The 26,320-nt window shown below is 44.4% G+C and overlaps 1 protein-coding gene across 5 annotated transcripts in view; it reads right to left on the bottom strand.

The window, feature by feature from the left end:
* The window catches only part of LOC147124065 (storkhead-box protein 2-like), a 348,039-nt gene that overhangs the window by 130,581 nt on the left and 191,138 nt on the right, over window positions 1–26,320 (bottom strand). Inside the window, exons 1-2 of one of the 5 annotated variants that reach the window (XM_085980525.1) lie at window positions 20,975–21,061; window positions 12,288–12,439 (exon numbers count right to left, since the gene is read on the bottom strand). The exons of 2 other annotated variants lie outside the window; for them this stretch is intronic. Coding sequence is in view for 1 of the 3 variants with exons in the window: in XM_085980384.1 (XP_085836510.1) it covers window positions 20,975–21,140 (166 nt within the window). In the remaining 2 variants the exon portion in view is untranslated. Of the gene's footprint in view, window positions 1–12,287; window positions 12,440–20,974; window positions 22,288–26,320 lie in introns of those variants that run through there. 2 more of the 5 variants (XM_085980384.1, XM_085980468.1) reach the window with 2 other exon arrangements.

Here is a 26,320-nt window from a genome sequence, read left to right as displayed (position 1 = left end):
GACAAGGCTGCGCTTTGCTACATTATTAAAAGACATGGGTGTGGACATTCTAGCTCCCCTGGGTGGCAGAATTCAGATGGCGTTGTGGTGGAACCCAGATTGACCAGAGATATGCCCAGAGCGGCGCTTGCACCCACCTGTCTGTGCTAATCAGCTACCCATCCACTGATGTCATAAACTGCAGCAGGGTCAGGACTCAAAGGCTCAAATTGTCTCCTAAGGAAAGTTCTGCGCTGTGCTTTCTGCCTGCACTGAGAGAGGCATAATTATGTCAGTGGCAAACATAAATAGCCACCTCCAATGATGAGAGTTCCAATGGGTGCCACATTTTCTGACTGCTCATTTGCCTGGTACGGACCAACAGGACATAGCAACAAAATGAAACTTCAGCAGCTTTTAATTAGCTGTCCAGTTTCAAGGGTTGTACCCTACTCCTGCTACCTCCTAGTGCTGCGCTCTGTAGGTCCATGTAATACTGATTGGTAATACAGAGAACCATTTTCGGTGCATGCGCCCAGCTTTAGGATGTCATTGTTGGTCTTCTGAGCATTTTAACTGGACAATTTTTGAGGTGGCTGACACCGCAAAGTTTAGCGCCTGGCGCTAATTATCGCCTCCGACAGCAAACTTGGCTTTTATCGCCCCTGGAGGTGATTGGAGTGCTAAATCAGGCGCTTCACACCTGTCTTAAGGCGCAAAGGCCGAGGAGCGAGGCGCTACCTCAGAGCGCTGGCGAAGCAAGGAAGGGCATATCAAAATAAACCTGCAAAGTGCTGCTCAGTACTCAAAACTCCTTCACACAGCGTTGAATCTCTCCAGAAGTCTCTCTCTCTCTCTCTCTGACTGCGTGGTGTAAAAATGTCACCGACAAAAAAAGGCAGGAAGCCGTCGCCTTTAAATAGCGCTCCCCTAGTCCCTTTCTGACAGCATAACGCTCCCCTCAACCTGCTGTTGCTAGCGACAGGCGGCGCCACTCAATTTCCGGTCTGGGGTGCTAACGAGGCGTTGCGCACTCAACTGACGTCACAATCTGCCGGCGCAGGAGATCGTGGCGGTAGTGTTTAGCGCCGCCGCAAAATGTCTAGTTAATTTCGCGAGCGGCGCAAACATCGCTGCGCCCGGGCGCTAGTTGCTTTGCGCCCCATTAGCGCCCTCTTAAGGCGCTAACGGGAGGCGCAAACAACTGAATTTCCCCCCCCCTATGTTTGCTATCTTCTGCATTCTTATAAAATTGTCTTTTTTTGTTGTTGCCTGTGCTGCGATGTAAATTCTGCAATGTTACTAGTGTAAGTTGCAGAGCACCAGGACCCCAGCATACTGCAGGACTGGTTTATTATAAAGTGGTCATTGGTATTCCCAAAACACACTGTTTTTGTCTAGTTTGCATATGAATGCTGCGCTTTCTGGAATATTAAACACATGGCAAGTAACTTCCCCGGTGTCCTTTGTTGTCTGGAGATCATAGGCTAATTTTAGGCACTTTTACACTGAAGGAGCGTGGTCAATGGCAAGCATTTTAAACTGCTTTTATGTTTGTTTGGTTAGAATTGTGGGAGCCCAGCATCCATGAGCTGGCTCCCAGCGTCGGTGCTGTTGAACCTGTTTTCCAAAGACTGCACCAGGTGCGTGGACCGAGTCTGCTGACAGGCTACAAAAAATGGATTTAACAGCAAAAATACTGGAAGCTGGCTCACGAATGCTGGGCTCCCCAGGGTCCAAATTCAAAGAACACTATGGGCTGGATTTTGTCAGCCCCGAGGAGGCGGGTACGTAGGAGGGACTGCCGGTAAAGTTGCAGAATTTTCACCCGCCCCCATCCCGCCTCCGTGCCCTCTTGCCAGGAGGCGCGAAGCCGTCCTGCCCCGGGTCCCGTCTCATCGAGGCGGGAAAGGGATTAAAGCCTATTAACGGCCTGTTAACAGGTAGTTAACAGGCAGAAAATAGGATTATCCCCATTTTTCGTTTTGACGTGCAGGCTTCCCGACCTCGAGGAACCTCGCCAGGGTGTAGGAGACGAGTAGGAGGTCTGCGAGGGTCAGAGGGGCCTGAAAGTGCAATGTAGAGGTGAGTGATGGGTGCAAGTGTGGAGCGGTAAGTATGTAAGGTGAGTGTAAAGTGTTAGAAAATGTTCACTTACCTTTGTTTCTGCCTACAGCCTTCAGCCGCTGTGGAGCCAGAGTCCCGACATCTCCATTGTAGATATCACAGACTGGCTGTTGGATCCTCTGATCCAACAGCCAGGTGATTTCTGCAAAGTTGAAAGGTTTGATGAGTCCTGAACAGAAGGACTCATCAAACTACACAGAATGTCAGTGATTGACAGCTTCACAGAGCTGTCAAATGCTGACATTTCTTCTTTCAAAAAATCTTGACAGATGAGACGTCATACGTTGACATCCTCTGACACTGACTTCCACCTAATTGGCCTGCTGAGCCCGCTGAGGTCAATCAGGGGAAAATCCCGCTGGCTGGCCAGAAGCTGATGGAGGCGGGATTGAAAGCCGGCAAGCAGCAGTCCCGCCTCCAAAAACTTCCCATGGACAAAATCCAGTCCTATACGTACAGAATTGTATTCTCTTGCCCGTGTCCCAATTAATGGTCTATACTTGAAGTGTTAACTCGTCTGTTCACTCTCTCCACAGATGCTGACTGACCTGCTGAGTATTTCTGGCATTTTCTGTTTTAGTTTTCCAGCATTTTGTTTTTTGTTTTATTCTACAATTCTGCCGCCTGGTTAAGGGAGCCAAATTCATGCTGTAAGCGCCAGGAGCTGGCTTATGGACACTGGTTTCCAGGAATCTGCCCTAAATAAGCACCAGCACTAAGGTGCCCATATTTGTGTTCCTGTTTACACTGCTAAGATACAGGCATCATATCAGCATGAAAAATACAGCCAATTATATTACATTCGGTGGTTTATGCCGCCAACTTTACTTTGGAATGGAGTCTAGATCATTTGTAATGATTCGAGTTTCAGGATGGAATTTTGAGCAAACAAAATGCAGTTTAGCTGAATTCAGATCTGCTTGACAACTGTGGAAAGTACGACAGCCTATCCCTCCCCAGACCACCAGGAACATGGATGGCATAAACAGACCCCTTAAGCCACGTTAAAACAGATCCCTTGGATTTCTACCATCCCCCACATCACAAGGGAAATAAATTCCGTGCACACATTGCATGCAGTCGATAAAAATATGTACCAGCAAATTTTGAACATTTGCTTAATTTTGCATTCATAGAATATTTTGTCACATCTCAGGACATCCCAAGGCACTTCACGCACAACAAATTATTTTGAAGTTAAGTTGCTATGAAGGCAGCAAGCATGACAGCAATATTGCACACAGCACAATCCCACAAATAGCAATGACGAAAGACCAGTGTGTCGACTGAGCTAGAACACCAGAAGAACGCCACATCTTCTTTAAGTGGTGCCATGGTATATTTAATATTCACTTGGCCAGGAAGGTGCAGCCTCAGTTTAACATCTCATGTGAATGGTGGCTTCTTCAACAGTGCAGCACTCCCGTGTGACCATGCTGAAATGTCAGACTTGGTTATGTGCTCTAATCCTGGGGTGAGGCTTAGACCCAGTAACCTTGTGACTCGGAGACAAAAAAATACCAACAACACGGTGGCATAGTGGTTAGCACTGTTGCCTCACAGCGCCAGGGACCCGGGTTCAAATCCGGCCTCGGGTGACTGTCTGTGTGGAGTTTGCACATTCTCCCCGTGTTTGCGTGGGTTTCCTCCGGGTGCTCCGGTTTCCTCCCACAGTCCAAAGATGTGCGGGTTAGGTTGATTGGCTATGATAAATTGACCCTTAGTGTTAGGGGGATTAAATACGTGGGGTTACAGGGATAGGGTGGGATATGTGTTGGTGTAGGGGTTACGGGGATTGGGTGGGATATGTGTCGGTGCAGGCTCGATGGGCCGAAATGGCCTCTATCTGCACTGTGGGGTTTCTGTGATTCTGTGAACTGAGCCAAACTGACATGTATCAGAGTAAACAATTCTTTACACTGCAAAGATTTGTGGCAAATGACCACAAAAATTGTCTATTTACATAATGGGCACTTTCCTCACTGCCATCACTTTCTTGAACGGGAATACAAATTTTAATCATTGAATTATGTCACAATTGTAATTTCTGAATAATTCTGAATTGCCTAATTCAGACTGATTTAGAATTAATGGGCTACATTTTCTGGTCTGGCAGAAATCCCACCCGATTGATGGGGCAAATTTTGTACCTAACTGTGCTGCTCCTGACAGATCTTCCTGGGTCAGTTCCAGAAGTGGGTTGGAGAAGTACTTTTGCTCATCGGTTTTACCCCAATCCATTTCCTGGGTCAATCAACTATGCAGAGCAGGCTCCCAGTAGTTATCTCAACGCTGCATTGGGAGTCCAACACTGTGGGTGGGGGAAATATTGTGCTGCTGTACGACGTTCCTGACTGCAGCAACTTCAAGAAACTAGCACAAAGGAACCAGAGTGAATTCTAAGCCTTCAATTAAAGTGGTAAAGAGCAATCCTGCTGGCCTCACTATTAATGCTAACTGGATTCAACTGCCACAGTCCCCCTACTGCCTCTTCCATTCCATCTTACCCTTCCATGAGCAGTGCAGAGGTGATACAGGCAGAAGTCTGCTCGAGTCCTGTGCACACCTCCTGATATTTACATGCAGTGAGACGGGCAATAGGTGGGCAGCTATCATCGGAAGCAGAGGGGATTCAGCAGAAGGCCTCCCTGCCCCATTTTCCTTGATTCTTCACGCTGTTGTCCGGCAAAAGCCTTCCCTAAGGGAATCCCGGAGGAAGAAGCTTTTCCAAAGCACGCAAGCCATGGCGTAGCTTGAGGTAGTCAAGCCACACCTGTTGGTAGATGGCAAGAGCAGTCATGTGTCAGGTGTGCTTGAGCCTCGGGCCCTCAGACTTGAGTGTGAAAATGTGAGAATGTACCAGAAAGGTAGCCATGAGTACTGAAAAATGATGTAATGTTACTCCGGTTAACTGCAGCGTAGACTGGGGTTCATCAATTCCATTGGTCTTCTATCTACGGCTCGAAAGTGAAACCATTTTGTAGTGTTGCAATTTGTATTTATGTTTCAGGTTCCCATGTGTAAAATACCTTTTTGTTGTAGTTATTACTGTAAATACTTAGATATTGGTCTTCTGAGAGCATTCTGCTAAGGAACACGCAAAGCAGATTTTGCCTTACGTACACTGATTCTGCTTTGCACATTCATTTCTTTTCTATAAAAAAAAATGAAAGACTTGCATTTTGATAGCGCCTTTCACAACCTTAGGACGTCCCAAAGTGCTTTACAGCCAATGAAATAACTTTTTTTTTGAAGTGTAGTCACTGTTGTAATGTAAGAAAAACTTGCCAGATTTTTTTATTTTAAGACTATTTCTAAGACTCGGTCCTATTCTTTTCAATGTCTTCCTGAATGCCGTTAGTCTTTCTTAGTTCCTGGGGCAGCAGCATGCTTGGGCAATGAAGTAATGACAGAGTGTCATAAGGTCACTACGTCTCACATGCACACCGGCCAAAATGTCATAGGCATTCTGCACTTGCACAAAAACAAGTCAGCAGCACAGAGTTCCACAGTATGCAGCATACTGGAGAACGAAAATCCATTTACACTGCGCGATTACGGCTTTTATAGATCCCTCGGCCACAATCATAGCAGCCTGGGTCTTGGGAGAGCAAGCTGACTGCATGGCTGTCCTAACATTTAATATGATGTGCAGCAGATCTTCCTGTAAACTGGTTGCACTGTGGGGCTCGCTGTTCTGCGGAAGTTTATCTTGACGTTGCCATTGGTTGTGCAAAAACCCACTCTGTCGGAGCCAGCAGCTGAAAACCAATATAAATGCCATGGTCGTGCATGGTATTAAATTACTAACACAACACAGGCACTTATTTTCCATTAAAAATCACAGGAGATTTTGGATTAGGCATTTACCCAGCCTAATGATAATCTCCAGGATGCACACAACTGATTTTAAATCTGGTATCAAGAGATGGGAGTTTTAGCTCCAAACTACAAACTGAAGATTTGGTGCAAATCTGGATTAACAGCTGTACTTTAAATGGGTCTGCTGCTTATACCCAAGGTTTCACAATACTGTATTACATATAATTACATAGAATTTTCCGGCACAGGTACAACAGGTCCATGTCGCTGTTAATGCTCCACGAGTCTCCTCCCACCTTACTTCATCTCACTATCAACATATCCTTCTCTTCCTTTCTCCATCATGTACTTATCTAGCTTCCCCTTAAATGCATCTATGTTATTCGCCTCAACCACTCCATGTGGTAGTGAGTTCAACATTCCCACCACTCTCTGAGTAAAGACGTTTCTCCTGAATTCCTTATTGGATTTATTAGTGAGTATCTTGTAGTTATGGCCCCTAGTTAAAAAGATTATCTGGTCATTATCACATTGCTGTTTGTGGGAGCTTGCTGTGCGCAAATTGGCTGCCGCGTTTCCCACATTACAACAGTGACTCCACTTCAAAAGTACTTCATTGGCTGTAAAGCGCTTGGAGACGTCCGGTGGTCGTGAAAGGCGCTATAGAAATGCAAGTCTTTCTTTCTTTAGTTTTGGACTCCCCACAAGTGGAAACATCCTCAACATCTACCCTATCAAATCCCTTCATCATTTTAAAGAGCTCTATCAGGTCATCTCTCGGCCTTCTCTTTTCTGGAGAAAAGAGCCTCAGCCGGTTCAGTATTTCCTGATAATTGTACCGTCTCCCAGCCTGGCCTTTCAATCTATTTCATTTCCTGTGCCTTTCCAGTCTTGACAAAGGGTTTGACCCGAAACGTTGACTCTAATTTCTCTCCACGGATGTTGCCTGGCCTGCTGAGTTTTTCCAGCATTTTCTGTTGTTATTTCGGATTTCCAGCATCTGCAGTATTTTGCTATCGTATTGTACCCTCTTAGTTCTGGTATCATCCTTGTAAATCTTTTTTGCATTTTCTCCAGTGCTTCTATATCCTTTTTGTAATATGGAGACCAGAACTGTGCACAGCACTCTGTATGGTCTAACCAAGGTTCGATAGAAGCTTAACATAGCTTCTCTACTTTTGAATTCTATTCCTCTAGAAATGAACCCCAGTGCATGAACACAGATCAGCCAATGTCTATTTATTCAGCTTTATTCTTACATTACAACAGTGACTACACCTGAAAAGTACTTTGTTGGCTGTAAAGTGCTTTGAGATGTCCTGAGGTCATGAAAGGTGCTATAGAAATGCAAGTTCTTTCTATTCAGCATATGCAGTTAACGAGTTAAATAAACAGCTTGCTTTGTAAATTCTATCTTATTCTTTAAAACCAAACTTTTGTTCTCATGCCTCTTTTGTATTGAAATAACCTTACCTAAATAATTACAAAAGATATACTTGAATTTATGTCAACTGAAGGCAAAAGGAAAAACTTCTTGCAGCTAGTGAACAATTCCTGTTTCGTGAATTTGTCCTACTCGGCAGTCACAAATGCCTAAAATTCTTCATAAATTAAACGGGGAAGTACCCATCGTGGTGGAAGCAGAATATATAATAATCTTTTAAAAGAAAAGTGGATAAATATTTGAAAAAGAAAAACTTAAAAGGGTATAAGGAAAGGAAAGGGAAAAGGAATTAAGTGGGCACCTCCTTCAGAGAGCCAGTACTGATGGGTTGAATGCCTCCTTCTGTGCTGTTAAATTCCATGACTAATTAAATTGGCAACGTTAAAAAAAAGTGAAAAATTGGTTTCAAAGTGAGCGGAGTAGACCATATATTATGTAAAATGAATTATATATGGTGAGGGAGAAAGAAGGAGAGGGGAAATATACATCCATGATATAAAAACTTTTTAACTCATCATTCCAAAGCATTCTGAATAACATTTTGCTAATTTAGTGTTTAGACGTACCACTGAGCTCAGAATTGCACAATGTGACTGACTGTGTAGACGTACTGTTGCCCTTGGAAACCAGAATTATTTGTCTTAATCCTTCAGCCTTAAGCAGAAGAATACAAAAGCATTTAGATTTGGTAACTTCACTGCCCAAGCTCTCTGCAACATGTCCAGACAATAATGCTACAATTTACTGTACAATATAATATGAAAACAAATTTCAGGCCTGTTATTTTCTACCCTGAACAGCAGTCAGGGAAGTGGTTACTGCTTTTGTGTTTCCCTTTTTCCCCCAGTAGTGTGCCATAGTAAACTGGATCTTTACCAGACTGACATTTAATCAATAGGTATAAATTTTGAAAGCCTATTATTTCTTTATTAGCACAAGGCTTAGCTATTCTCATAAAAGCAATTCCATGTTAAGTCTCAATAGATAATATATTGGGCAAAACATAATCACTTTACTGCAGCTGGCCTGATTTGCATTTAAAATTGAAGTGAAAATGCTGTTCAATTTTCACACAAGAATTAGTTGCACCCAGCCGAGTACAAGCTCTGTTGTGTGTGTGGCGACTATAGATCTTCGCCCCCTCCTCTATACTGAATGTGATGACTCTTCCTAGGGCATACTTCTATCAATACTGACAGCCCTCTGGTATGTCGACTCCTCTTCAATTATCTTCCCATCTTTCTTGAAGGTGTTAAAGGGGCATATTTAAGATGGATATCAGGATATTATTCTTAACACAAAGAATGATCAATATATCGAATGGACTCCCCGACAAAGTGGTGAGGTGAAAACCCTGGAATCATACAAGAAGCAATTGGATGATGCAATAAGGGAACTCTAGGATCTTTCTGAGAAACTAAGGTGGGAGGAATGGCCTTCCTCCTCCATAATTACCTTGTGCTCTTATACTAAAATTTAAATTACTCAGATCATTTTTCTTTTTCTATGAAACAAAACTGGTATCGGGGCTGTGGAGAAGAGTAGTATCAAAGGATTCTGGATAAGTTTCAAATTTATGGAGTTTCTAGATTGGAGCATCAAACAGTCAATGGTAACAGGACATGAACCGGGGAAACACTGAACCTCTCCAGTTCCAGACATTTTGGCCGCAATTTTCTGTTCGGTGTTGGGATGGGTGCGGGTCAGCTGGTTTCCAGGTGCCGGTCCCGCCCCCAGCTGCCTCCGCTCAACAGATGTGATTTTCCCTTGATTGGCCTAACAGGAAGCGGGTCTGATGATGTCATTTGATGACGCATCATCTGCTGGTTTCCTTAAAGGGGCCATGCACAATTTTATTTTGACAGTTGATTTCTCAGTGTTTGACAGCATTGAGGTGCTAAAAACACTGACAATCGCTGCACAATGGTGAACTCTTGCACCCAGGCTCTCCAATGACTCCCTCCATATGCTGGAATAGTTGCAGCTGCAGGTGAGATGACAGAAGCGATCTGTCACTGGTGAGAGAGGTTCTCCCAATGAGGTGGCACAGGACATATAGTTGGATTTAAAAACTTGTAAGCTAAAGAAATCTGTATATGTTTTAAAAATGCAGTAACCAACATTTTCTTTGCTGTGAAACTCACCATGTGCAACATTGCATCCTTCACACCACTTCTGCAGCTGTCATCTTTTCACAAACATTACAGCAGACTCACAACATGCCACACTTACCTGGCGTGTTGTTTGGACGTCGCGAAAATCTAAAAGCAGGCTGAAAACTGCTGACAAGTACCTGTTAATAGGCAGGTAATTGCCTTTAATCCGTTTCCCACCGCTAGGTGTCGGGTCCATTCGCAAATCGGGGATGCGACACTTGGGAAGGTTGATTGGAGGCGGGTTGACAGCAGGTTCGGGACCCGCTGTCAATCAAAAGGACTTTAACCTCTGACCCGCCTCTCTGAGCGCCGGCAAAATCGCTGCCTATATTTTAATAATACATTATACCTCAAAAATTGAAACTAAATTCTGGATCTTGTTGTTTGAACATAGGAATTGCTGGACAAAAAAGACCAAGGTCCATCAAGTTCGCATGATACCCCAATAATGACTAACCATAGCAATCAATCTCTATCAATTAACGTACAACAGACTCAGAAATTACACAAGATAAACCCCAGTGATGGAAAGCTTTGGGAGCCATATGCCTAAAGTTTTCTCCAAAGTTTCCTTGCAAATAGACTACACTTACCACGTGATGTCTCAAATTACACATATACTGTATCCCAAAATCTAAGAAATCTAATCCACCTAATTTGTATTTGAATGAATGAATGGATACTAACTGCTTCCACTGTCTCCCCATGGAGTCTGTTCCATAGATTGACCAGTCGCTCTCTGAAATATTGTTTCCTTTAACGTTTTTCGTTGAATGTTTGCATCAACTTGTTGTTGTGTATTCATAGCGCATTGCTAAATGCTACAACCCTCCCTTGCCTGTTTAAAATCTATTATATATGTCATTGCTGCCCTATCAGCCTATTCCCAATCATCAGCAAAAGTGATGTTAGGAGTCGTCAACAGTGCTATCAAGCGACACTTACCAATAGCCTGCTCACCGATGCTCAGTTTGGGTTCCACCACAGCCACTCAGCTCCAGACCTCATTACAGCCTTCATCCAAACATGGATACAAGAGCTGAATTCCAGAGATGAGGTGAGAGTGATTTTCCGCTGACATCAAGTCAGCATTTAACTGAATATGGCAACAAGGAGGCCTAGTAAAACTAAAGTCAATGGAGAATAGGGGGAAAACCCTCCAGTGGCTGGCACAAAGGAAGGTGGTTGTGGTCGTTGGAGGCCCATCATCTCAGCACCAGGACATCGCTGCAGGAGTTCCTCAGGGCAGCATCCTAGGCCCAACTATAAGAACATAAGAAATAGGAGCAGGAGTAGGCCAATCGGCCCCTCGAGCCTGCTCCGCCATTCAATAAGATCATGGCTGATCTGATCCTAACTGCCAATCTACTATCACAGAACTATCTCCTGAATCTAACAAAATTAGACACATGAAATAGGAGCAGGATCAGGCTACACGGCCCCTGGGCCCGCTCTGCTACCCACAGGGCCATGACCGATCCGAACCTAGACTCATGTCCAAATTCCTGCCCGCTCCCCGTAACCCTTAATTCCCTTTACTTCTAGGAAACTGTCTATTTCTGTTTTAAATTTATGTAATGATGTAGCTTCTACAGCTTTTTGGGGCAGCATATTCCATGGACCTACCACCCTCTGAGTGAAGTAGTTCCTCCTCATCTCAGTTTTGAAAGAGCAGCCCCTTATTCTAAGACTATGCCCCCTAGTTCTAGTTTCACCCATCATCGGGAACATCCTCCCCGCATCCACCCGATCCAACCCCTTCACAATCTTATATGTTTCAATAAGATCGCCTCTCATTCTTCTGAACTCCAATGAGTAGAGTCCCAATCTACTCAACCTCTCCTCATATGTCCATCCCCTCATCCCCGGGATTAACTGAGTGAACCTTTTTTGTACTGACTCGAGAGCAAGTATGTCTTTTCTTAAGTATGGACACCAAAACTGTATGCAGTATTCCAGGTGCGGTCTCACCAATACCTTGTACAACTGAAGCAATACCTCCCTATTTTTATATTCTATCCCCCTAGCAATGAAAGCCAACATTCCATTGGCCTTCTTAATCACTTGCTGCACCTGCATACTAACCTTTTGAGTTTCGTGCACCAGGACCCCCAGATCCCTTTGTACTTCAGTACTTTCCAGTTTCGTGCCATTAAGATAATAATTTGCTCTATGATTTTTCCTGCCAAAGTGCATAACCTCACACTTTCCAGTATTGTATTCCATCTGCCAAATCTCTGCCCATTTACTTAGCCTGTCTATGTCCCCTTGCAGGTTTTTTATGTCCTCCTCACTCACTACTTTCCTTCCCATCTTAGTATCATCTGCAAACTTTGATATGTTACACTCGGTCCCCTCCTCCAAATCGTTAATATAGATTGTAAAGAGTTGGGGACCCAGCACTGACTCCTGCGGAACACCACTAGTTACTGATTGCCAGTCTGAGAATGAACCATTTATCCCAACTCTCTGCCTTCTGTTAGATAGCCAATCCTCTATCCATGCCAGAATATTACCCTCAATCCTGTGATTTTTTATCTTAAGCAATAATCTTTTGTGTGGCACCTTGTCAAATGATCTCCAAGAAGTGATAGCATAACCACCTCCTCATGACATTCAATGGCATTACTGTCACCGGGTCCCCCACCATAAGCATCCTGGGAGTTACCATTGACTAGAAATTGAACTGGACCAGCCACATAAATGCTGTGGCTACTAGAGCAGGTCAGAGACTGGATATTCTGCAGTGAGTGGCTTACCTTCTAACTCCTCAACTCTCTCGTTAAAAGTGTGATGATGTGTTCACAGGCAGTGAAGCATGCTGATTGGCTCAAATTTCATGTTTTCTCATCACAAACTAATCCACTAGCTGCCATATCCCAGGCTATCCATGTAGAACACCATAGAAGATCTAATAGTTTTGGTGAAAAAGTAAATGAGTACAGAATGAGGAATACAGTTTTCTACTTGCATCTAGTTTTTCACTAAAATTACTAAACAAAGGAGAATATACTTCTATGTTTGTAACACATATCTCTATCTCTGTAACCTCCTCCAGCCATACAACACTCTTGAGATATCTGTGCTCCTCCAACTCTGGCCTGTTGCGCATCCCCGATTTCCATTGCCCCACGATTGGTGGCTGTACCTCCAGCTGTCTAGGCCCTAAGCTCTAGAATTCCCTCCCTAAACCTCTCCGCCTCTCTATCTCTCTCACCTCCTTTAAGATGCTCCTTAAAAACCACCTCTTTGACCAAGCTTTTGGTCACCTGTCCTAATATCTCTTTACGTGGCTCGGTGGCAAATTTTGTTTGTTAATGCTCTTATTAAAGGCACTATATAAAGGCAAGTTGTTGTTGTATTTGAAGTTATTCAAAACCATCACTGCTAATGTTATACCATTCAATGCCCCTGATTTGGTTCTGGGAATTTTCATTTTTCAAGATGCTTATATAAGGCAATGCAACTGCTTAAATACTAACATCGGGAATTTAATTGGGGATCTCCCGAATGGCCACCGTAACGTCATTGATTGATCAGTGGAAACCCGGGATACGCCGCGTAAATGGAGTTTCCGCTGCTCTTCCGCCAAAGTTATGGCAGCTGATTAGCAGAAACCCCCAAAGAAATTCCCGCCGTACAAGTTTAATAAATACAATATCTTGGAAGTAACTATTAGCTGCCATCTTGTATACAAGTGCTTCAGGACTGAACTTGAATATTTAGACATGCCACTGATTAAACATTATTCTGGAAAATGTTCTAACATCAAAGTAAATTAGATAGTTGAGCTCCTTGATAGCCTGGTGGGCAAATGCACCAAACAGTGCAGCAGTAATGCATACAGATCAGTATATCATAGAGTCGATCCTCAGTCAGTGCTGTTAGACAGGACAGGTTGGTGAAATGGCTTCAGTACTCTGGGCTAGGGAAATCCATCTGGGCTCCTGATTGGAAAGTTATATTTGTTTCCAATATATACATTTCGTTGTACTGCACTTGTGCACTAACAATGACAATAAAAGTTGATTTGATTTGATGTTATATATGCAATAAAAACAGAAAATACTGGAAATACTCAGCAGGTCAGGCAGCATCTGTGGAGAGAGAAACAGAGTTAACGTTTCAGGTCGATGACCCTTCGTCAGAACTGGAAAAAGCTGGAGATGGAACAGGTTTTTAAGCAAGTGCAGGGGCAGGGAAAAGGGGGAGGGGAGGAAAGAACAAAAGGGAAGGTCTGTGATAGGGTGGAAGGCAGGGGAGATCAAGAGACATAAGGGATGGTGCAAGGCAAAAGGAGATGGTAATGGGACAAGCTAAGAAACAGAAGATGGCTCTAGATGAAGTGTAAATGGCAGAATGAAAGACAGCTGCCATGTGGGAAAGCGAAAAAAATATATAATAAATAAAATAAATGGAAAAAAGAGAATGGGGTAGAGGTTATGATCTGAAATTGTTGAACTCTATTTTGAGTCCAGAAGGTTGTAAAGTGCCTAATCGAAAGATGAGGTGCTGTTCCTTGAGCTTACATTGAGCTTCATTGGAGCAGTGTAAGAAGCCGAGGACAAGAGAGGTCAGAGTGGGAGTGAAGCGGAGAATTAAATTGCTATTGACAAACATTCACTACAAGCCCACTGATTCCCACAGCTACCTGGACTACACTTTCTCCCACCCCGCTTCCTGTAAGGACTCTATTCCATTCTCCCAGTTTCTCCGTCTCCGCTGCATCTGTTCTTACGATGCCACCTTCCATACCAGTGCTTCCAACATATCTTCCTTTTTCCTCAACCGAGGATTCCCCTCTACAGTGGTTGACATGGCCCTCGACCGTGTCCATTCTATTTCCTGCACTTCTGCTCTCACCCCTGCCCCTCCCTCCCGGAATCACGATAGGGTTCCCCTTGTCCTCACCTTTCACCCCACCAGCCTCCACATTCAACTGATCATCCTCCGCCATTTCCGCCACCTCCAACGTGATCCCACCACCAAACACATCTTCCCCTCACCTCCCCTTTCAGCATTCCAAAGGGACCTCTCCCTCCGCGACACCCTAGTCCACTCATCTATCACCCCCAACACCCCTTCCCCTTCGCCCGGCACCTTCCCGTGCAAGCGCAGGAGATGCAACACCTGCCCCTATACCTCCCCCTCTTCCCACTGTCCAGGGCCCCAAACACCCCTTCCAGGTGAAACAGCAATTTACTTGTACTTCTTGCAATCTAGTATACTGTATTCGCTGCTCACAATGCGGTCTCCTCTGCATTGGGGAGACCAAACGCAGATTGGGTGACCGCTTTACGGAACACCTCCGTTCAGTCCGTAAGGGGGACCCCGAGCTTCCGGTCGCCTGTCACTTTAATTCTCCACTCCACTCCCACTCGGACCTCACCGTCCTCGGCCTCTTGCATTGTTCCACGGAAGCTCAACGTAAGTTCAAGGAACAGCATCTCATCTTTCGATTAGGCACTTTACAGCCTTCTGGATTCAACATAGAGTTCAACAATTTCAGACTATAACCTCTGCTCCTATCTTTTTTTATTCCATTTATTTTGTTTATTATATATTTTTTTCTCTCTCCCACATGGCAGCTGTCTTTCATTCTGCCATTTACACTTCATCTAGAGCCATCTTTTATTTCTTAACTTGTCCCATTACCACCCCCTATTACCTTGCCCCATCATCCCTTCTATCTCTTAATCTCTCCGGCCTTCCATCCTATCACAGACCTTCCCTTTTGTTCTTTCCTCCCCTCCCCCTCTCCCTGCCCCTGCACTTGCTTAAAAACCTGTTCCATCTCCAGTATTTTCCAGTTTTGACGAAGGGTCATCGACCTGAAACGTTAACTCTGTTTCTCTCTCCACAGATGCTGCCTGACCTGCTGAGTATTCCCAGCATTTTCTGTTTTTATTTCAGATTTCCAGCATTCGCAGTATTTTGCTTTTGTATATGTTATATGCGCATTGGGTGAGAACAGGATTGGGCTGTGTTGTGATAGGCCTATGATAAAATAGCCCTCGGACATTCCAGAAACCACACAGAATGATTCCATGATCTGGTGCTCCCCACTGAGTGCGCAGGATCACAGAATCACTTCTATATACGAACATACATACGAATTAGGAGCAGGAGTAGGCCACTCGAGCCTGCTCCGCCATTCAATAAGATCATGACTGATTTAATTACTCCACATTCCTGCCTACCCCGATAACCTTTCACCCTCTTGCTTATCAAGAATCTATCTACCTCTGCCTTAAGAGCGTTCCAAAGACTCACGACCCTCTGTGAGAAAACAATTCTCCTCATCTCTGTCTTAAATGGGTGACCCCTTATTTTTAAACAGTGACCCCTAGTTCTAGATTCTCCCACAAGAGGAAACATCCTCTCCACATCCACCCTGTCCAGACCCCTCAGGATCTTATATGTTTCAATCAAGTCACCTCTTACTCTTCTAAACTCCAGCGGATACAAGCCTAGCCTGTCCAACCTTTCCTCATAAGACAACCCGCCCATTCCAGGTATTAGTCTAGTAAACCTTCTCTGAACTGCTTCCAACACATTTACATCCTTCCTTAAATAAGGAGACCAATACTGTACACAGTACTCCAGATGTGGTCTCACCAATACCCTGTATAACTGAAGCATAACTATGGAAAATGGTTCCTTGGGAAATGGAGCAGGGAGCTGCACCTGATTCAGCGCCTTCAGGAGAGGAGGAATGAAAATTGAGGGGATTTTTATTTTGTTTTGGAAAAGCCAACTAGAATAAATTGTTAGTTCATTGCAATCAAAACCATTTGGCAAATTGTGTTAAATGAAGGGATCATCAGTTGCTTTTTTCTCACTATGGAAACTGTTTATGCACAGCCAGATTATATGGTGCTGGAAGAAACCTGGTGCAATTTTTTCTCTCCCAATTATGAGTAATTGTGTGTGTGGGGGGAATTAATTAAAATTTATATTTAAATACACTGCATTGTGAATCTTGGGATCTAATGATGCTGGACAGTTTCTTACAAAAGCCAAATACTGCGGATGCTGGAAATCGGAAATAAAAACAGAAAATGCCGGCAATACTCAGCAGGTCAGGCAGCACCTGTGGAGCGAGAAACAGAGTTAACGTTTCAGGTCGATGACCCTTCATCAGAACAGTTTCTTGTTATGTGCAGGAGCATTAAAGCCATCTTGAGATTCAGCCGCATTTTAAACATAGTACTACTGTATAATAAAAAAATCTCATACAGAGAGATGTTTTAAAATGAGATTAATATCCATCATTAGCAACATACACTTCATATGATTTCGGAATGCATTTGTCACTAAAAACCTTTAAGAGGTCAAGCGTTGGCTGGAACATTACACAGAGTAATATCCACCAGTCTAGGAATTTTCAAGCCTTAACCAAAGCATGTACAACATTAATACTATCCTGAGCATAGTTCACCTGTATATCCACAGACTTGCTCTAGGATAGTTAGTGCTCTAAAATACACCAAAGATTAATGGCAGCTGACAGCTTGCATTCTGTTACCTGCCTTATCAATCCACCAGCTGACTCAATCACTCATGACTGAACAGCAGTCTTCTCTTTCCAATACATTCTAACTTTAAAAAGATTCTGACAATGTTAAAAGTAATTAAACTGAAATGAATTGCACAAACAAGAAAACAACTTACTCACTTCAGGGTCCTCCCACGTACTAGGTCGTGTGTGACAAAGAACATATTTATCTTAAATCACAGCAGGCTTTTTAACAAGATCACTTCCTATAGGTTTCCTGTGAAGAAAGTAGCTTCCTTAAGGAAATGAAACAATGATTACTTAGCCATGCCTGAGTACATTCATATTTTTATGGCAAGAATATTGATCATTAGGTAAAAATGCCAGCTGCTCAATGAAGTGCGTTTCATAGTAAGTACAACGTGAAGCAATTAACCCTCTGCCCTTAGTGCTCTGTTTTCTCATTGCTTGTTGCAGCGGTGGTTCAGGATGGCGAGGGTCAGAGGTTAAAACTGTGAAAATAAACAGCCTGGGCCCATTTTTCCCTTTGCGTTTGGGCATTGGTGCTGGGTGCTGTCTGTATTGCCATAAAGTGATCTTATCCTAGATGAAGAGGCAAATTGGTCATTTGTATCTGCTAGAACGTCTGGTTAAAGTTACCCTTTTCTTTCTCCAGTCCATGTTATCGTGCACAGCATTGCGATGGTTTGTGGGAGGGAATGCAGCAGCAGCAAGATAAAAAAAAAAGGGGGTACGTTGGTGATGCGCTATCAATTACTCATAAAAGACTGAGAGTTAAGAGAGTAACTAAAGGCTTTTATTAGCAAAGAACAGAGCATGCCTCTCGTGGTTGACTGGGTTCCAAGAAGGCAGGGGGCTGCAGGTCAATCACCTTTATACCTGGGCCTGTGTGGGTGGAGCCAGCCGAGACATGTTGAGGCATGCATAGGTACAACAGTGTGTATCAACAACAACAACAACAACAACAGTGGTTTACCACAGTTGGTGAAATAAATGAAAAACAACCAGCTACTAACCGTGGGCTATGATATAAGTAAATGCAGACCCATAAGACAGAGATAGACCTATACATGCAGAATTTGTTACTTTCAAGTTTTACCCCTATTGAAACATACAAGATTCTGAAGGGGATTGACAAGGTAGATGCTGAGAGGCTGTTTCCCCTGGCTGGAGTGTCGAGAACTCGGGGGTCACAGTCTCAGGATAAGGGGTAGACCATTTAAGACTGAGATGAGGAGGAATTTCTTCACTCAGAGGGTTGTGAATCTTTGGAATTCTCTGCCCCAGAGGGCGGTGGATGCTGAGTCTTTGAGTATATTCAAGGCTGAGATAGATAGATTTTTGGACTCTAGGGGAATAAAGGGATATGGAGATCGGGCAGGAAAGTGGAGTTGAGGTCGATGATCAGCCATGATCTTATTGAATGGTGGAGCAGGTTCGAGGGGCCGTCTGGCCTACTCCTGCTCTTACTTCTTATGTTCTTATGTTCCTAGGACAACAGTTATCCACACAATTTCAGTAGAGCAATAGTGATAAATGCAAATAAGGGAAAAAATATTTATCTCAAAGAAGGATCCTGCACATATTTACTCTCATGGACAAGGAGAATATAGCCATAACTGAGGCCATGCTGCACCTCGTCCTCATTATGCTCTAATTTGAATATTAACACGGGCCAGAATGGCACGTGAAGTGAAAATGTCGGAATTGCTCTTGGATACAAACTGGGTGACATTGAGCTGAACTTTTTCTTCAGAACTTATGAAAGCAATCAAGAGAGAAAAATAGAGCCCTTTGTATACTGTTTTTCCCTGCTGAATATTACACAAGTACATTTTTTCAGAGCAGAAATATGGGCAGAATGTATTCTTGGTTAATGGTATATAATTATTAAAGGAAATGTAATTGAAAATTATTGCACTACCTAGATTCCAATTTTAAATATGTGCAGCAAGCAAACACACATGCCATGAATAAAGCACTTATGCGTGTTATTATTTCAGATCAAATCATGCATGCGGGCAAAATTCTGGGGGATTTTCTAAAAACATTCCTGTGTGACCACTATAGCAACAGAAGCAAAACGCAAATATAGGTTTCCTGCAGCTGCCAAAACCATCAATTACATTTGCCACTTCCTTTGAAAATACTTGGCACTTGCTCCCTGGACATTGGAGAAGCCCAAATACTAAAGCAGAAATGTTCCGCCAAACCAGGCTCACCACCTTCATAAAAGTAGATTCACACACTAGTATTCGTTTTAGTCACAGGCTTATGTTTTTTGATGTGAAATTGGGTCAACTCAAACTAAGCAATGGGAGTTATTTTTTAAGATGCTGCTCTTCTATGTGAGCCAAAAGCTCTGTCCAATTTTCTAAGTAAAAGTGTAGAGCCTGCCAGTACAAAATATCGTTACCATTGGCACTGTACACGTAATAGAAATTTGTGTTTATCCAGGATCAGCATGTTTGAGTAACAAACTGGAGTTCCAGTACACTGCACCATGACGTCTTAGCATCAAGGCCAACTCCACAATTCCCTGTAGAGCTAGTTCCTGATCTCAACCGTACTTCCATGAGGAGTTAATGAATGGAGGCTGACTATTTCTCCACATGGAGAGAGGGGAAGTCAGAACACCCAGGCTGTTCTCATTCACCTTCCACTAGCTGGCTATACAGTGGGATTATCTGGCAGTGGTCTGAGAGTTATCCTCTATGCCGATCTTAAATGGCAAAAAGTTACTCTACGAAGGTTGTACATCAATCTTACCATGAAGATAAAAGGAAATTCTTATTCATCTACAAATTTCAGCTGAACACAAGGGGACATATTTTATAAACTGGACTTCGATCTACAATTAAGTTTTTCACCAAGTGCAAATCACGTTAACTATTAAATGTAGCTTCACAAGATTTTTCATGTTTTCTATATCCGTGGGTTTACAATTCACGCTACAAATTTAGCATCGGTGCGAAGCGGGTTCAGCTTTGCACGACGTTAAACTTGCGCAGTGTAAATCGGGTGCGAGGGCTTGAACTGATTCCAAAGTGAAGCAGAGCGAGATGCTCTCCTCTGCAGAGCCGCAGTGCCATTCGTTCGAGTGTCAGGTCAGGCACTGACTCCAGATTCAGGCTGCACTTGCACTACGACTGCAGAGCTGCCGTAAACCGAAACCGCTGTACGCTGACACCACAGTTGTCATGTGAATGCACCCTCAGCTGCAAGGTTTAAATTCAACGGTTCAAAGAGATGCATGGCACCGTAAAGGATAGTTGCATTTGGTAGCCATTTACGTTCTGATTTGCTGAAGCTACAGTAGTTTTATAAATCAAAAACGTAAACAGTTCAACAGCATCAACTTCTAGCCCATAATTCCCTTACGTGTGCCTACTGTTTCAAAATAAAGGATTTTCAGTCGCTGACAGATCAGTTCCAGAATCTGTAATTCTAAACTAAAGTATCAAATGTACTGTGGATGCTGTGTGAAACCTCCTCGCAGAAAAACACATGAATGAAGGGTGGGAGGGGGCTACGATCGGCACCCTTCAGTAGGATTTTCATTCATTCTTAGAATGACAAAGAAACTGAAGCCTTTGTTAATACACAATTAATGCGAAATCCTCAAAATCCACAGAGCACAGACGTGTTGCCATGGCAACAAATTTCAGGATCTCATTACATCTCTGTAAAATCAATACATCCATAATCTATTGCTACATTTGGACTAATGTGCAACTGTACTTATTTTGGAAGGTTCCAATGTGCATCTTGCTAGAAGTCAAAATGGAGGTTATATGCTTTTTCTAACGTTAATCAGATTCATTTATGTTATCACTCATGCATGCCAATACACCTCATCGAGTAACAAAAGCATCGTGACAAACCCCTACTGCTCCCACCCAAAAAGCAGCAAAATATCCCACTAACCTGAAGTCAGGTATCCCCGTGATGCAGAAGAAATAAAAGCCGGTGGGAAATGCTTGTGCAAGCGGTAGTCCTTCTCGCTGCGGGACCTGATGCGGTCGGAGGCCCGGTCTGAAAAATCCGAGCTAGGCCAAGCCCGCCGTAAGGTTGTACTCCGTGTTTTCTTCATTTGGAGGCTACATGCAGTCTTAATCCTCTAGCACTGCGAGTCGGGCTCCATATCTCTTGCTGGGCTCTATTCGATTAGAAATAAGCCAACGTGCTGAAAGAATTAGCAAACATTCTGGCACTGCCTCCTCCACATAGCGAACTGCAGGTCTGCTCCTATGCCTTGACTGATCCAATTTTACACACATCCCACAATGCATTACACTTCATTTAAAAATCGCCACTGCTTATAGTTTCCAGCTTCACATAAGAAAAAAAAAAGGCACATAATGTGGCTTCTCAGCCAGAGAACAGGCAGCGATTTGCAGCGTGAAAGCCCCGGGATCCCAGACAATAGCTCGATTCAGCATAAGAGTACTTGGCGAACTGTGAGCCAGAACACAAAAGGCCCAAACAAATTAGAAACCCAGCCTTGGGTTTTGACCCAAGCAGTACACCCAGGAACTGAAGGATGCAACGTCAATCCCCGCTGTCACAGGATTAGAATAATGCTTTGATGACAGCGAAAGTGGTTTTCCACAGATAGCAAAATCCAATCAATGAGAAAGGATGAGCAGAATACATAAATCAGAAATCAATCTTCAATTCAAAAACCCTGCAGCTGCTTCCACACGGAGAGGTCGTGTGTGCGAGTGCGAGTGTGTGCAGCTGAGGAACACAGTTCCTGCAGGTATCTGTGAAGCAATCTATTCCTGGGAGATAGACAAATAATGAAAGCCCGACGTCACTGCTGTATTTTCTTTCACTCTCCTCACAATTTTCAGAGAGACTGGCTTCCACTTCGGCTTGGACGAGAAAGGCTAGACTGCAAGCAGTTCCCAATGTTTAGCTTTCAATTTCGCCAGGCGTAGAGTCGAGTCTGCTCTGTTGCTGTGACTGCTTTGCTGATGAATGGCTCCCTGCTTCTGAATACAGTGAACAGCTATTGAAGGGCAGGAAACGAGTCAGCCATCCAGTCCCATGCTAATCAAGGAGCTGTCTTATGTCAGACGCACTGATTCCGTCAAGCCCCGCAGTTTTAATGTACAACCCTCAGGCCCGCTGCTAACCTGGCCAGAATCCAAGAGTTATAATCAGAATTAGTGTATTTACACATAAAACTGGATATCTTAGGGTGGCCCAACGTGCATCGTAAACAGAGCTGTAATTTGCTTTTCTATGCTCAAGCACTGCTGGTAGTCTGCCTTTCTAATCAGCTTTTTTTTAAAAAGTCTGTCAAGACGTGGAAGGCAGGGGGTCAGCTCATGTAACAGCTGTAATAGACTCCTGACACTGGAAAGTAATTAAATTCATCTGTAATAGCAGCAGAAATAGAAGCAATAACAACGTGCTGGCTGTTAACAACTGACACAACTCCCCGAAAGTTTGCAATATCCAAAAGCTCTCAGTTTCAGTTCAGCTGTTTTCCGGCACAGAAAATCATTCAGCGCTATAAGATAATGGAACACAAGGGGGAAAGTTGGAACAGATGCAATTCTATCCTTTGCACTGCACTATGTAGCAAGTCTCTTGTGAAAAATTAATCAATCATAGTTAGTCCATCTACTGCAATGTGAAAAATAGCGTGACATATTAATTATAATTGAGTGTTTTCCTGCAAATTTATTAGACACAGAGAGGGAAAAAAAAAAACGCACAAAGAGTGAACAGGAGGAACCTGACTGGAAGCGTGATGGCTCCTATACAGCGAATATAAAAATAAACAATGGTAAAATGAACAGATTTTAAATTCGTTAAATGCGTCTTCTTGAGAAAGAGAAGGAAATGGGGGTGGGTGGGAAGACTTTACTTTTCTGTTGAGATTTAGTCTAAGGAGCAGGATAGGGAAATCATTCTGTGGAGTGGGGGGCGGGGGCGCGCGTTTGGCATGCTTCCATTCATGCTGCAAGGCTGGTATCCCGTTAAATGGCGAGTATAATTTTTATAAAATGTATTGTTTTAATTTAGGGCAGGCATTTTCATCGACAATTTTCTGGCGGTACGTCTGGGACAGCGAATATTCCGACTCGCCGACCGCCCTTTAACTTTATATGCTGATGGCTAAAGACAGCAACAAAAATCACAGCTACCTCCCGGTTAAAGAAAAGTCCCAGAAATGAGGCCCTTGACCTGCTGCACAGTGACAGTGCCAACAGAAATCATCAGAAAATGGAATTTGTTTTATTTTTAAAAAAAGCAGGAAGTGAGATTTTCCCAACGAGATGTGGATCTGGTTGTGGAAATTTGGAAAATGTAGCTTCCTGCTTTTTAAAAAAAAAAAAATGTAGATCCCATTTTCCATTTTTTTCTGGAAATGAACTGGCAATGATTTATCAGTTTACTACGGGAGGGCGGGCAGGGCGGTGACTGCATGATGGCTGTGCTGAAACTCCAAAAATTTAAATGGACCTGGCATCAAATCTACACAGGATTCAATTATGTCAGAGAAACCACCAAAGATAGTGTTCCATTGCCAAGCCAAGATAGCTACACCAAACAGGGCCCCGGGGGCTCAAAGTGCTTTCTGTAATTCAGAAGAGGGTGCTGCATCTCTTCAGCTTGAAATGATCTGCAGCAGCCTCCACTACCGATTCTAGCAAGGAGCTTCTTAACCTAAATATTTCTTATGGTTGTACTGCATAATATTGGAATCTACTACTTTAATAGAAAGGTAAAATATTATGAATGTAGATTTAATCTCTTGCTTGAATGACGACTACATATTATAGTCTGAAACTGCATCCGCACACATATATACGCAATGTGTACATAGTATTTGCTGATGTGATTATGGAGCTGTTGTGACACACCCCGATTTATGATTTTCCATGATGAACAAGAACCACCTAGTCAAAGGAAAAGCAGCACACCAAACAACACAAAGTACATGTGCTAATTCAGCAAACCCCAGCACAGAGACTGAGGGGCAACGACATCACAGAAACGTGTAGCACTACCAGCGCAGGGAGGTAACGGAAGAGAGTAACACTAGGTTAGAAATCTTATCGGTCTCGCGCACATGTGGAGCTGCAAGTGAGTGCAGGCACCTTAAAAGGGGGGAAAAATTCAGTTGGTTGCGCCTCCTGTTAGCGCCTTAAGAGGGTGCCAAGTGGGGCGCAAAACAACTAGCGCCCGGGCGCGGCGATATCTGCGCCTCTCGCAAAATTAAGTAGACATTTTGCGGCGGCGCTAAACACTACCGCCACGATCTCCTGCGCCAGCAGATCGTGACGTCAGTTGAGTGCGTAACGCCCCGGTAGCGCCCCGGACCGGATATTGAGTGGCGCCCCCTGTCTTACTGCTAGCAACGACAGGTTGAGGGGAGCGTTTCGCAGTCGGGAAGGGACTGGTGGAGCGCTATTTAAAGGCGACCACTTCCTGCCTTTTTTTGTTGGTGACATTTTTGCACCACGCATTCTGAGAGAGAGAGAGACTTCTGGAGAGATTCAACACTGTGTAAAGGAGTTTAGGGTACTGAACAGCACTTTGCAGATTCATTTTGATTTGCCCTTCCTTGTATCGATTTAGAAGAGACTGTGGGGGCTGCACTGTGAGCTTTTTCCCTGGGCCTCTCCATTGTTCTTTCCAGCAGATTTGATGTACAGGTCTCTCCAGGCCGAGATTCAAGGCTGCAATGAGCAGGATGTGGATGGAGAGCAAGATCAACCCACCCCTTTAAGAACTGGCCGGTGCCGTTGTGTCTGTGTTCCATTGCTGACTGACATCACATGAGCTTCGCCAGCGCTCTGAGGTAGTGCCTCGCTCCTCAGCCTTTGCGCCTTAAGAGAGGTGTGAAGCGCCTGATTTAGCGCTCCAATCACCTCCAGGGGCGATAAAAGCCAAGTTTGCTGTCGGAGGCGATAACATAAGAACATAAGAAATAGGAGCAGGAGTAGGCCAATCGGCCCCTCGAGCCTACTCCACCATTCAATAAGATCATGGCTGATCTGATCCTAACCTCAAATCTACTATCACTCTACATCCCACCCGAACCCATGTGATCGCCTGGGAGAGGCAAAAAACCAGGTAAAAAAACCCAATGGCCAATTTGGGAGAAAAAATCTGGGAAATTCCTCTCCGACCCATCTGGGCGATCGAAACTCGTCCAGGAGATCACTCTGTCCCTATATTTTCTACAGTACTTACCTTCTGTAAAAGGTGATCTCCACCCCAGCCAGGAACAGGAATAGAACCATCTCCTGAAATCTAACACAGAATTAGAACACAAGAAGTAGGAGCAAAACCAGGCTACACGGCCCCTGGGCCCGCTCCGCTACCCACCGGGCCATGACCGTTCCGAACATAGGGCTAAAAATTTGGTATCGCCGCGCCAGGTCTTTAGTGCCCGAAATTTAGCGCTGGGCCGGATTCCCCTAGCGCCCGCCTGAAATTCAGTAGCGCCACCCCAAGACGGAGGCGGGCGCTATTGGAGGGTTTGGCCGCCTCGTTTGGGGCAAAGAATGTCAGTTTCCGGCGCCCAGCTGCCGCTGCGGCAACCGATGCGGTGCGGCAGGCTGGGGTACTGCAGGCCTCCTCCTTCTCTTAAGGAGGAGCTGCCTGCAACCGTGAGATCGCCGCTGGATTCCCCCGTCAAATGTGCCCGGCACCACGGAGGAGTGCCGGGCTCGCGGGAGTCACACACCAATGCTGCGGGGGGGTGGTGCAGGAGTCCGGGGAGGGAGGTGCGGCCACGCGGCCGCCGGGAAAGCGGCCGGCTGCCCCTCCACCTTTATGCGCCGGCCTTTCGGAGCTGTAAGGCACCGTTTTGCAAACGCTGTTTGCGGCCGCGACGGGCGAGGCGGCCGCAACTGAATTTGGCCATCGGGACGGATTACCATTGGAACCGGGGCGCTGCGCACACCGATGACGTCATCGGTGCCGGCGCAGCGCTACCGGCTAACGCCGATGTTAGGGACCAACTCAATTTCGGGCGCTAAAAAACTTCCGGTGCAAACCACTTTATAGCCAATAAGTGGGCGCAAACGCGGCTGAATTTCTAGGCCATAGACTCATGTCCAATTTCCTGCCCGCTCCCCGTAACCCCTAATTCCCTTTACTTCTAAGAAACTGTCTATTTCTGTTTTAAATTTATTTAATGATGTAGCTTCCACAGCTTTCTGGGGCAGCAAATTCCACAGGCCTACTACCCTCTGAGTGAAGAAGTTTCTCCTCATCTCAGTTTTGAAAGAGCAGCCCCTTATT

This window comes from Somniosus microcephalus, chromosome 1 (assembly GCF_052327205.1).
Source record: "Somniosus microcephalus isolate GS21.2 chromosome 1, FLI_Smic_1.0, whole genome shotgun sequence".
Lineage (NCBI taxonomy): Eukaryota > Metazoa > Chordata > Chondrichthyes > Squaliformes > Somniosidae > Somniosus > Somniosus microcephalus.
This window is presented reverse-complemented; position numbering and strand designations above follow the sequence as displayed.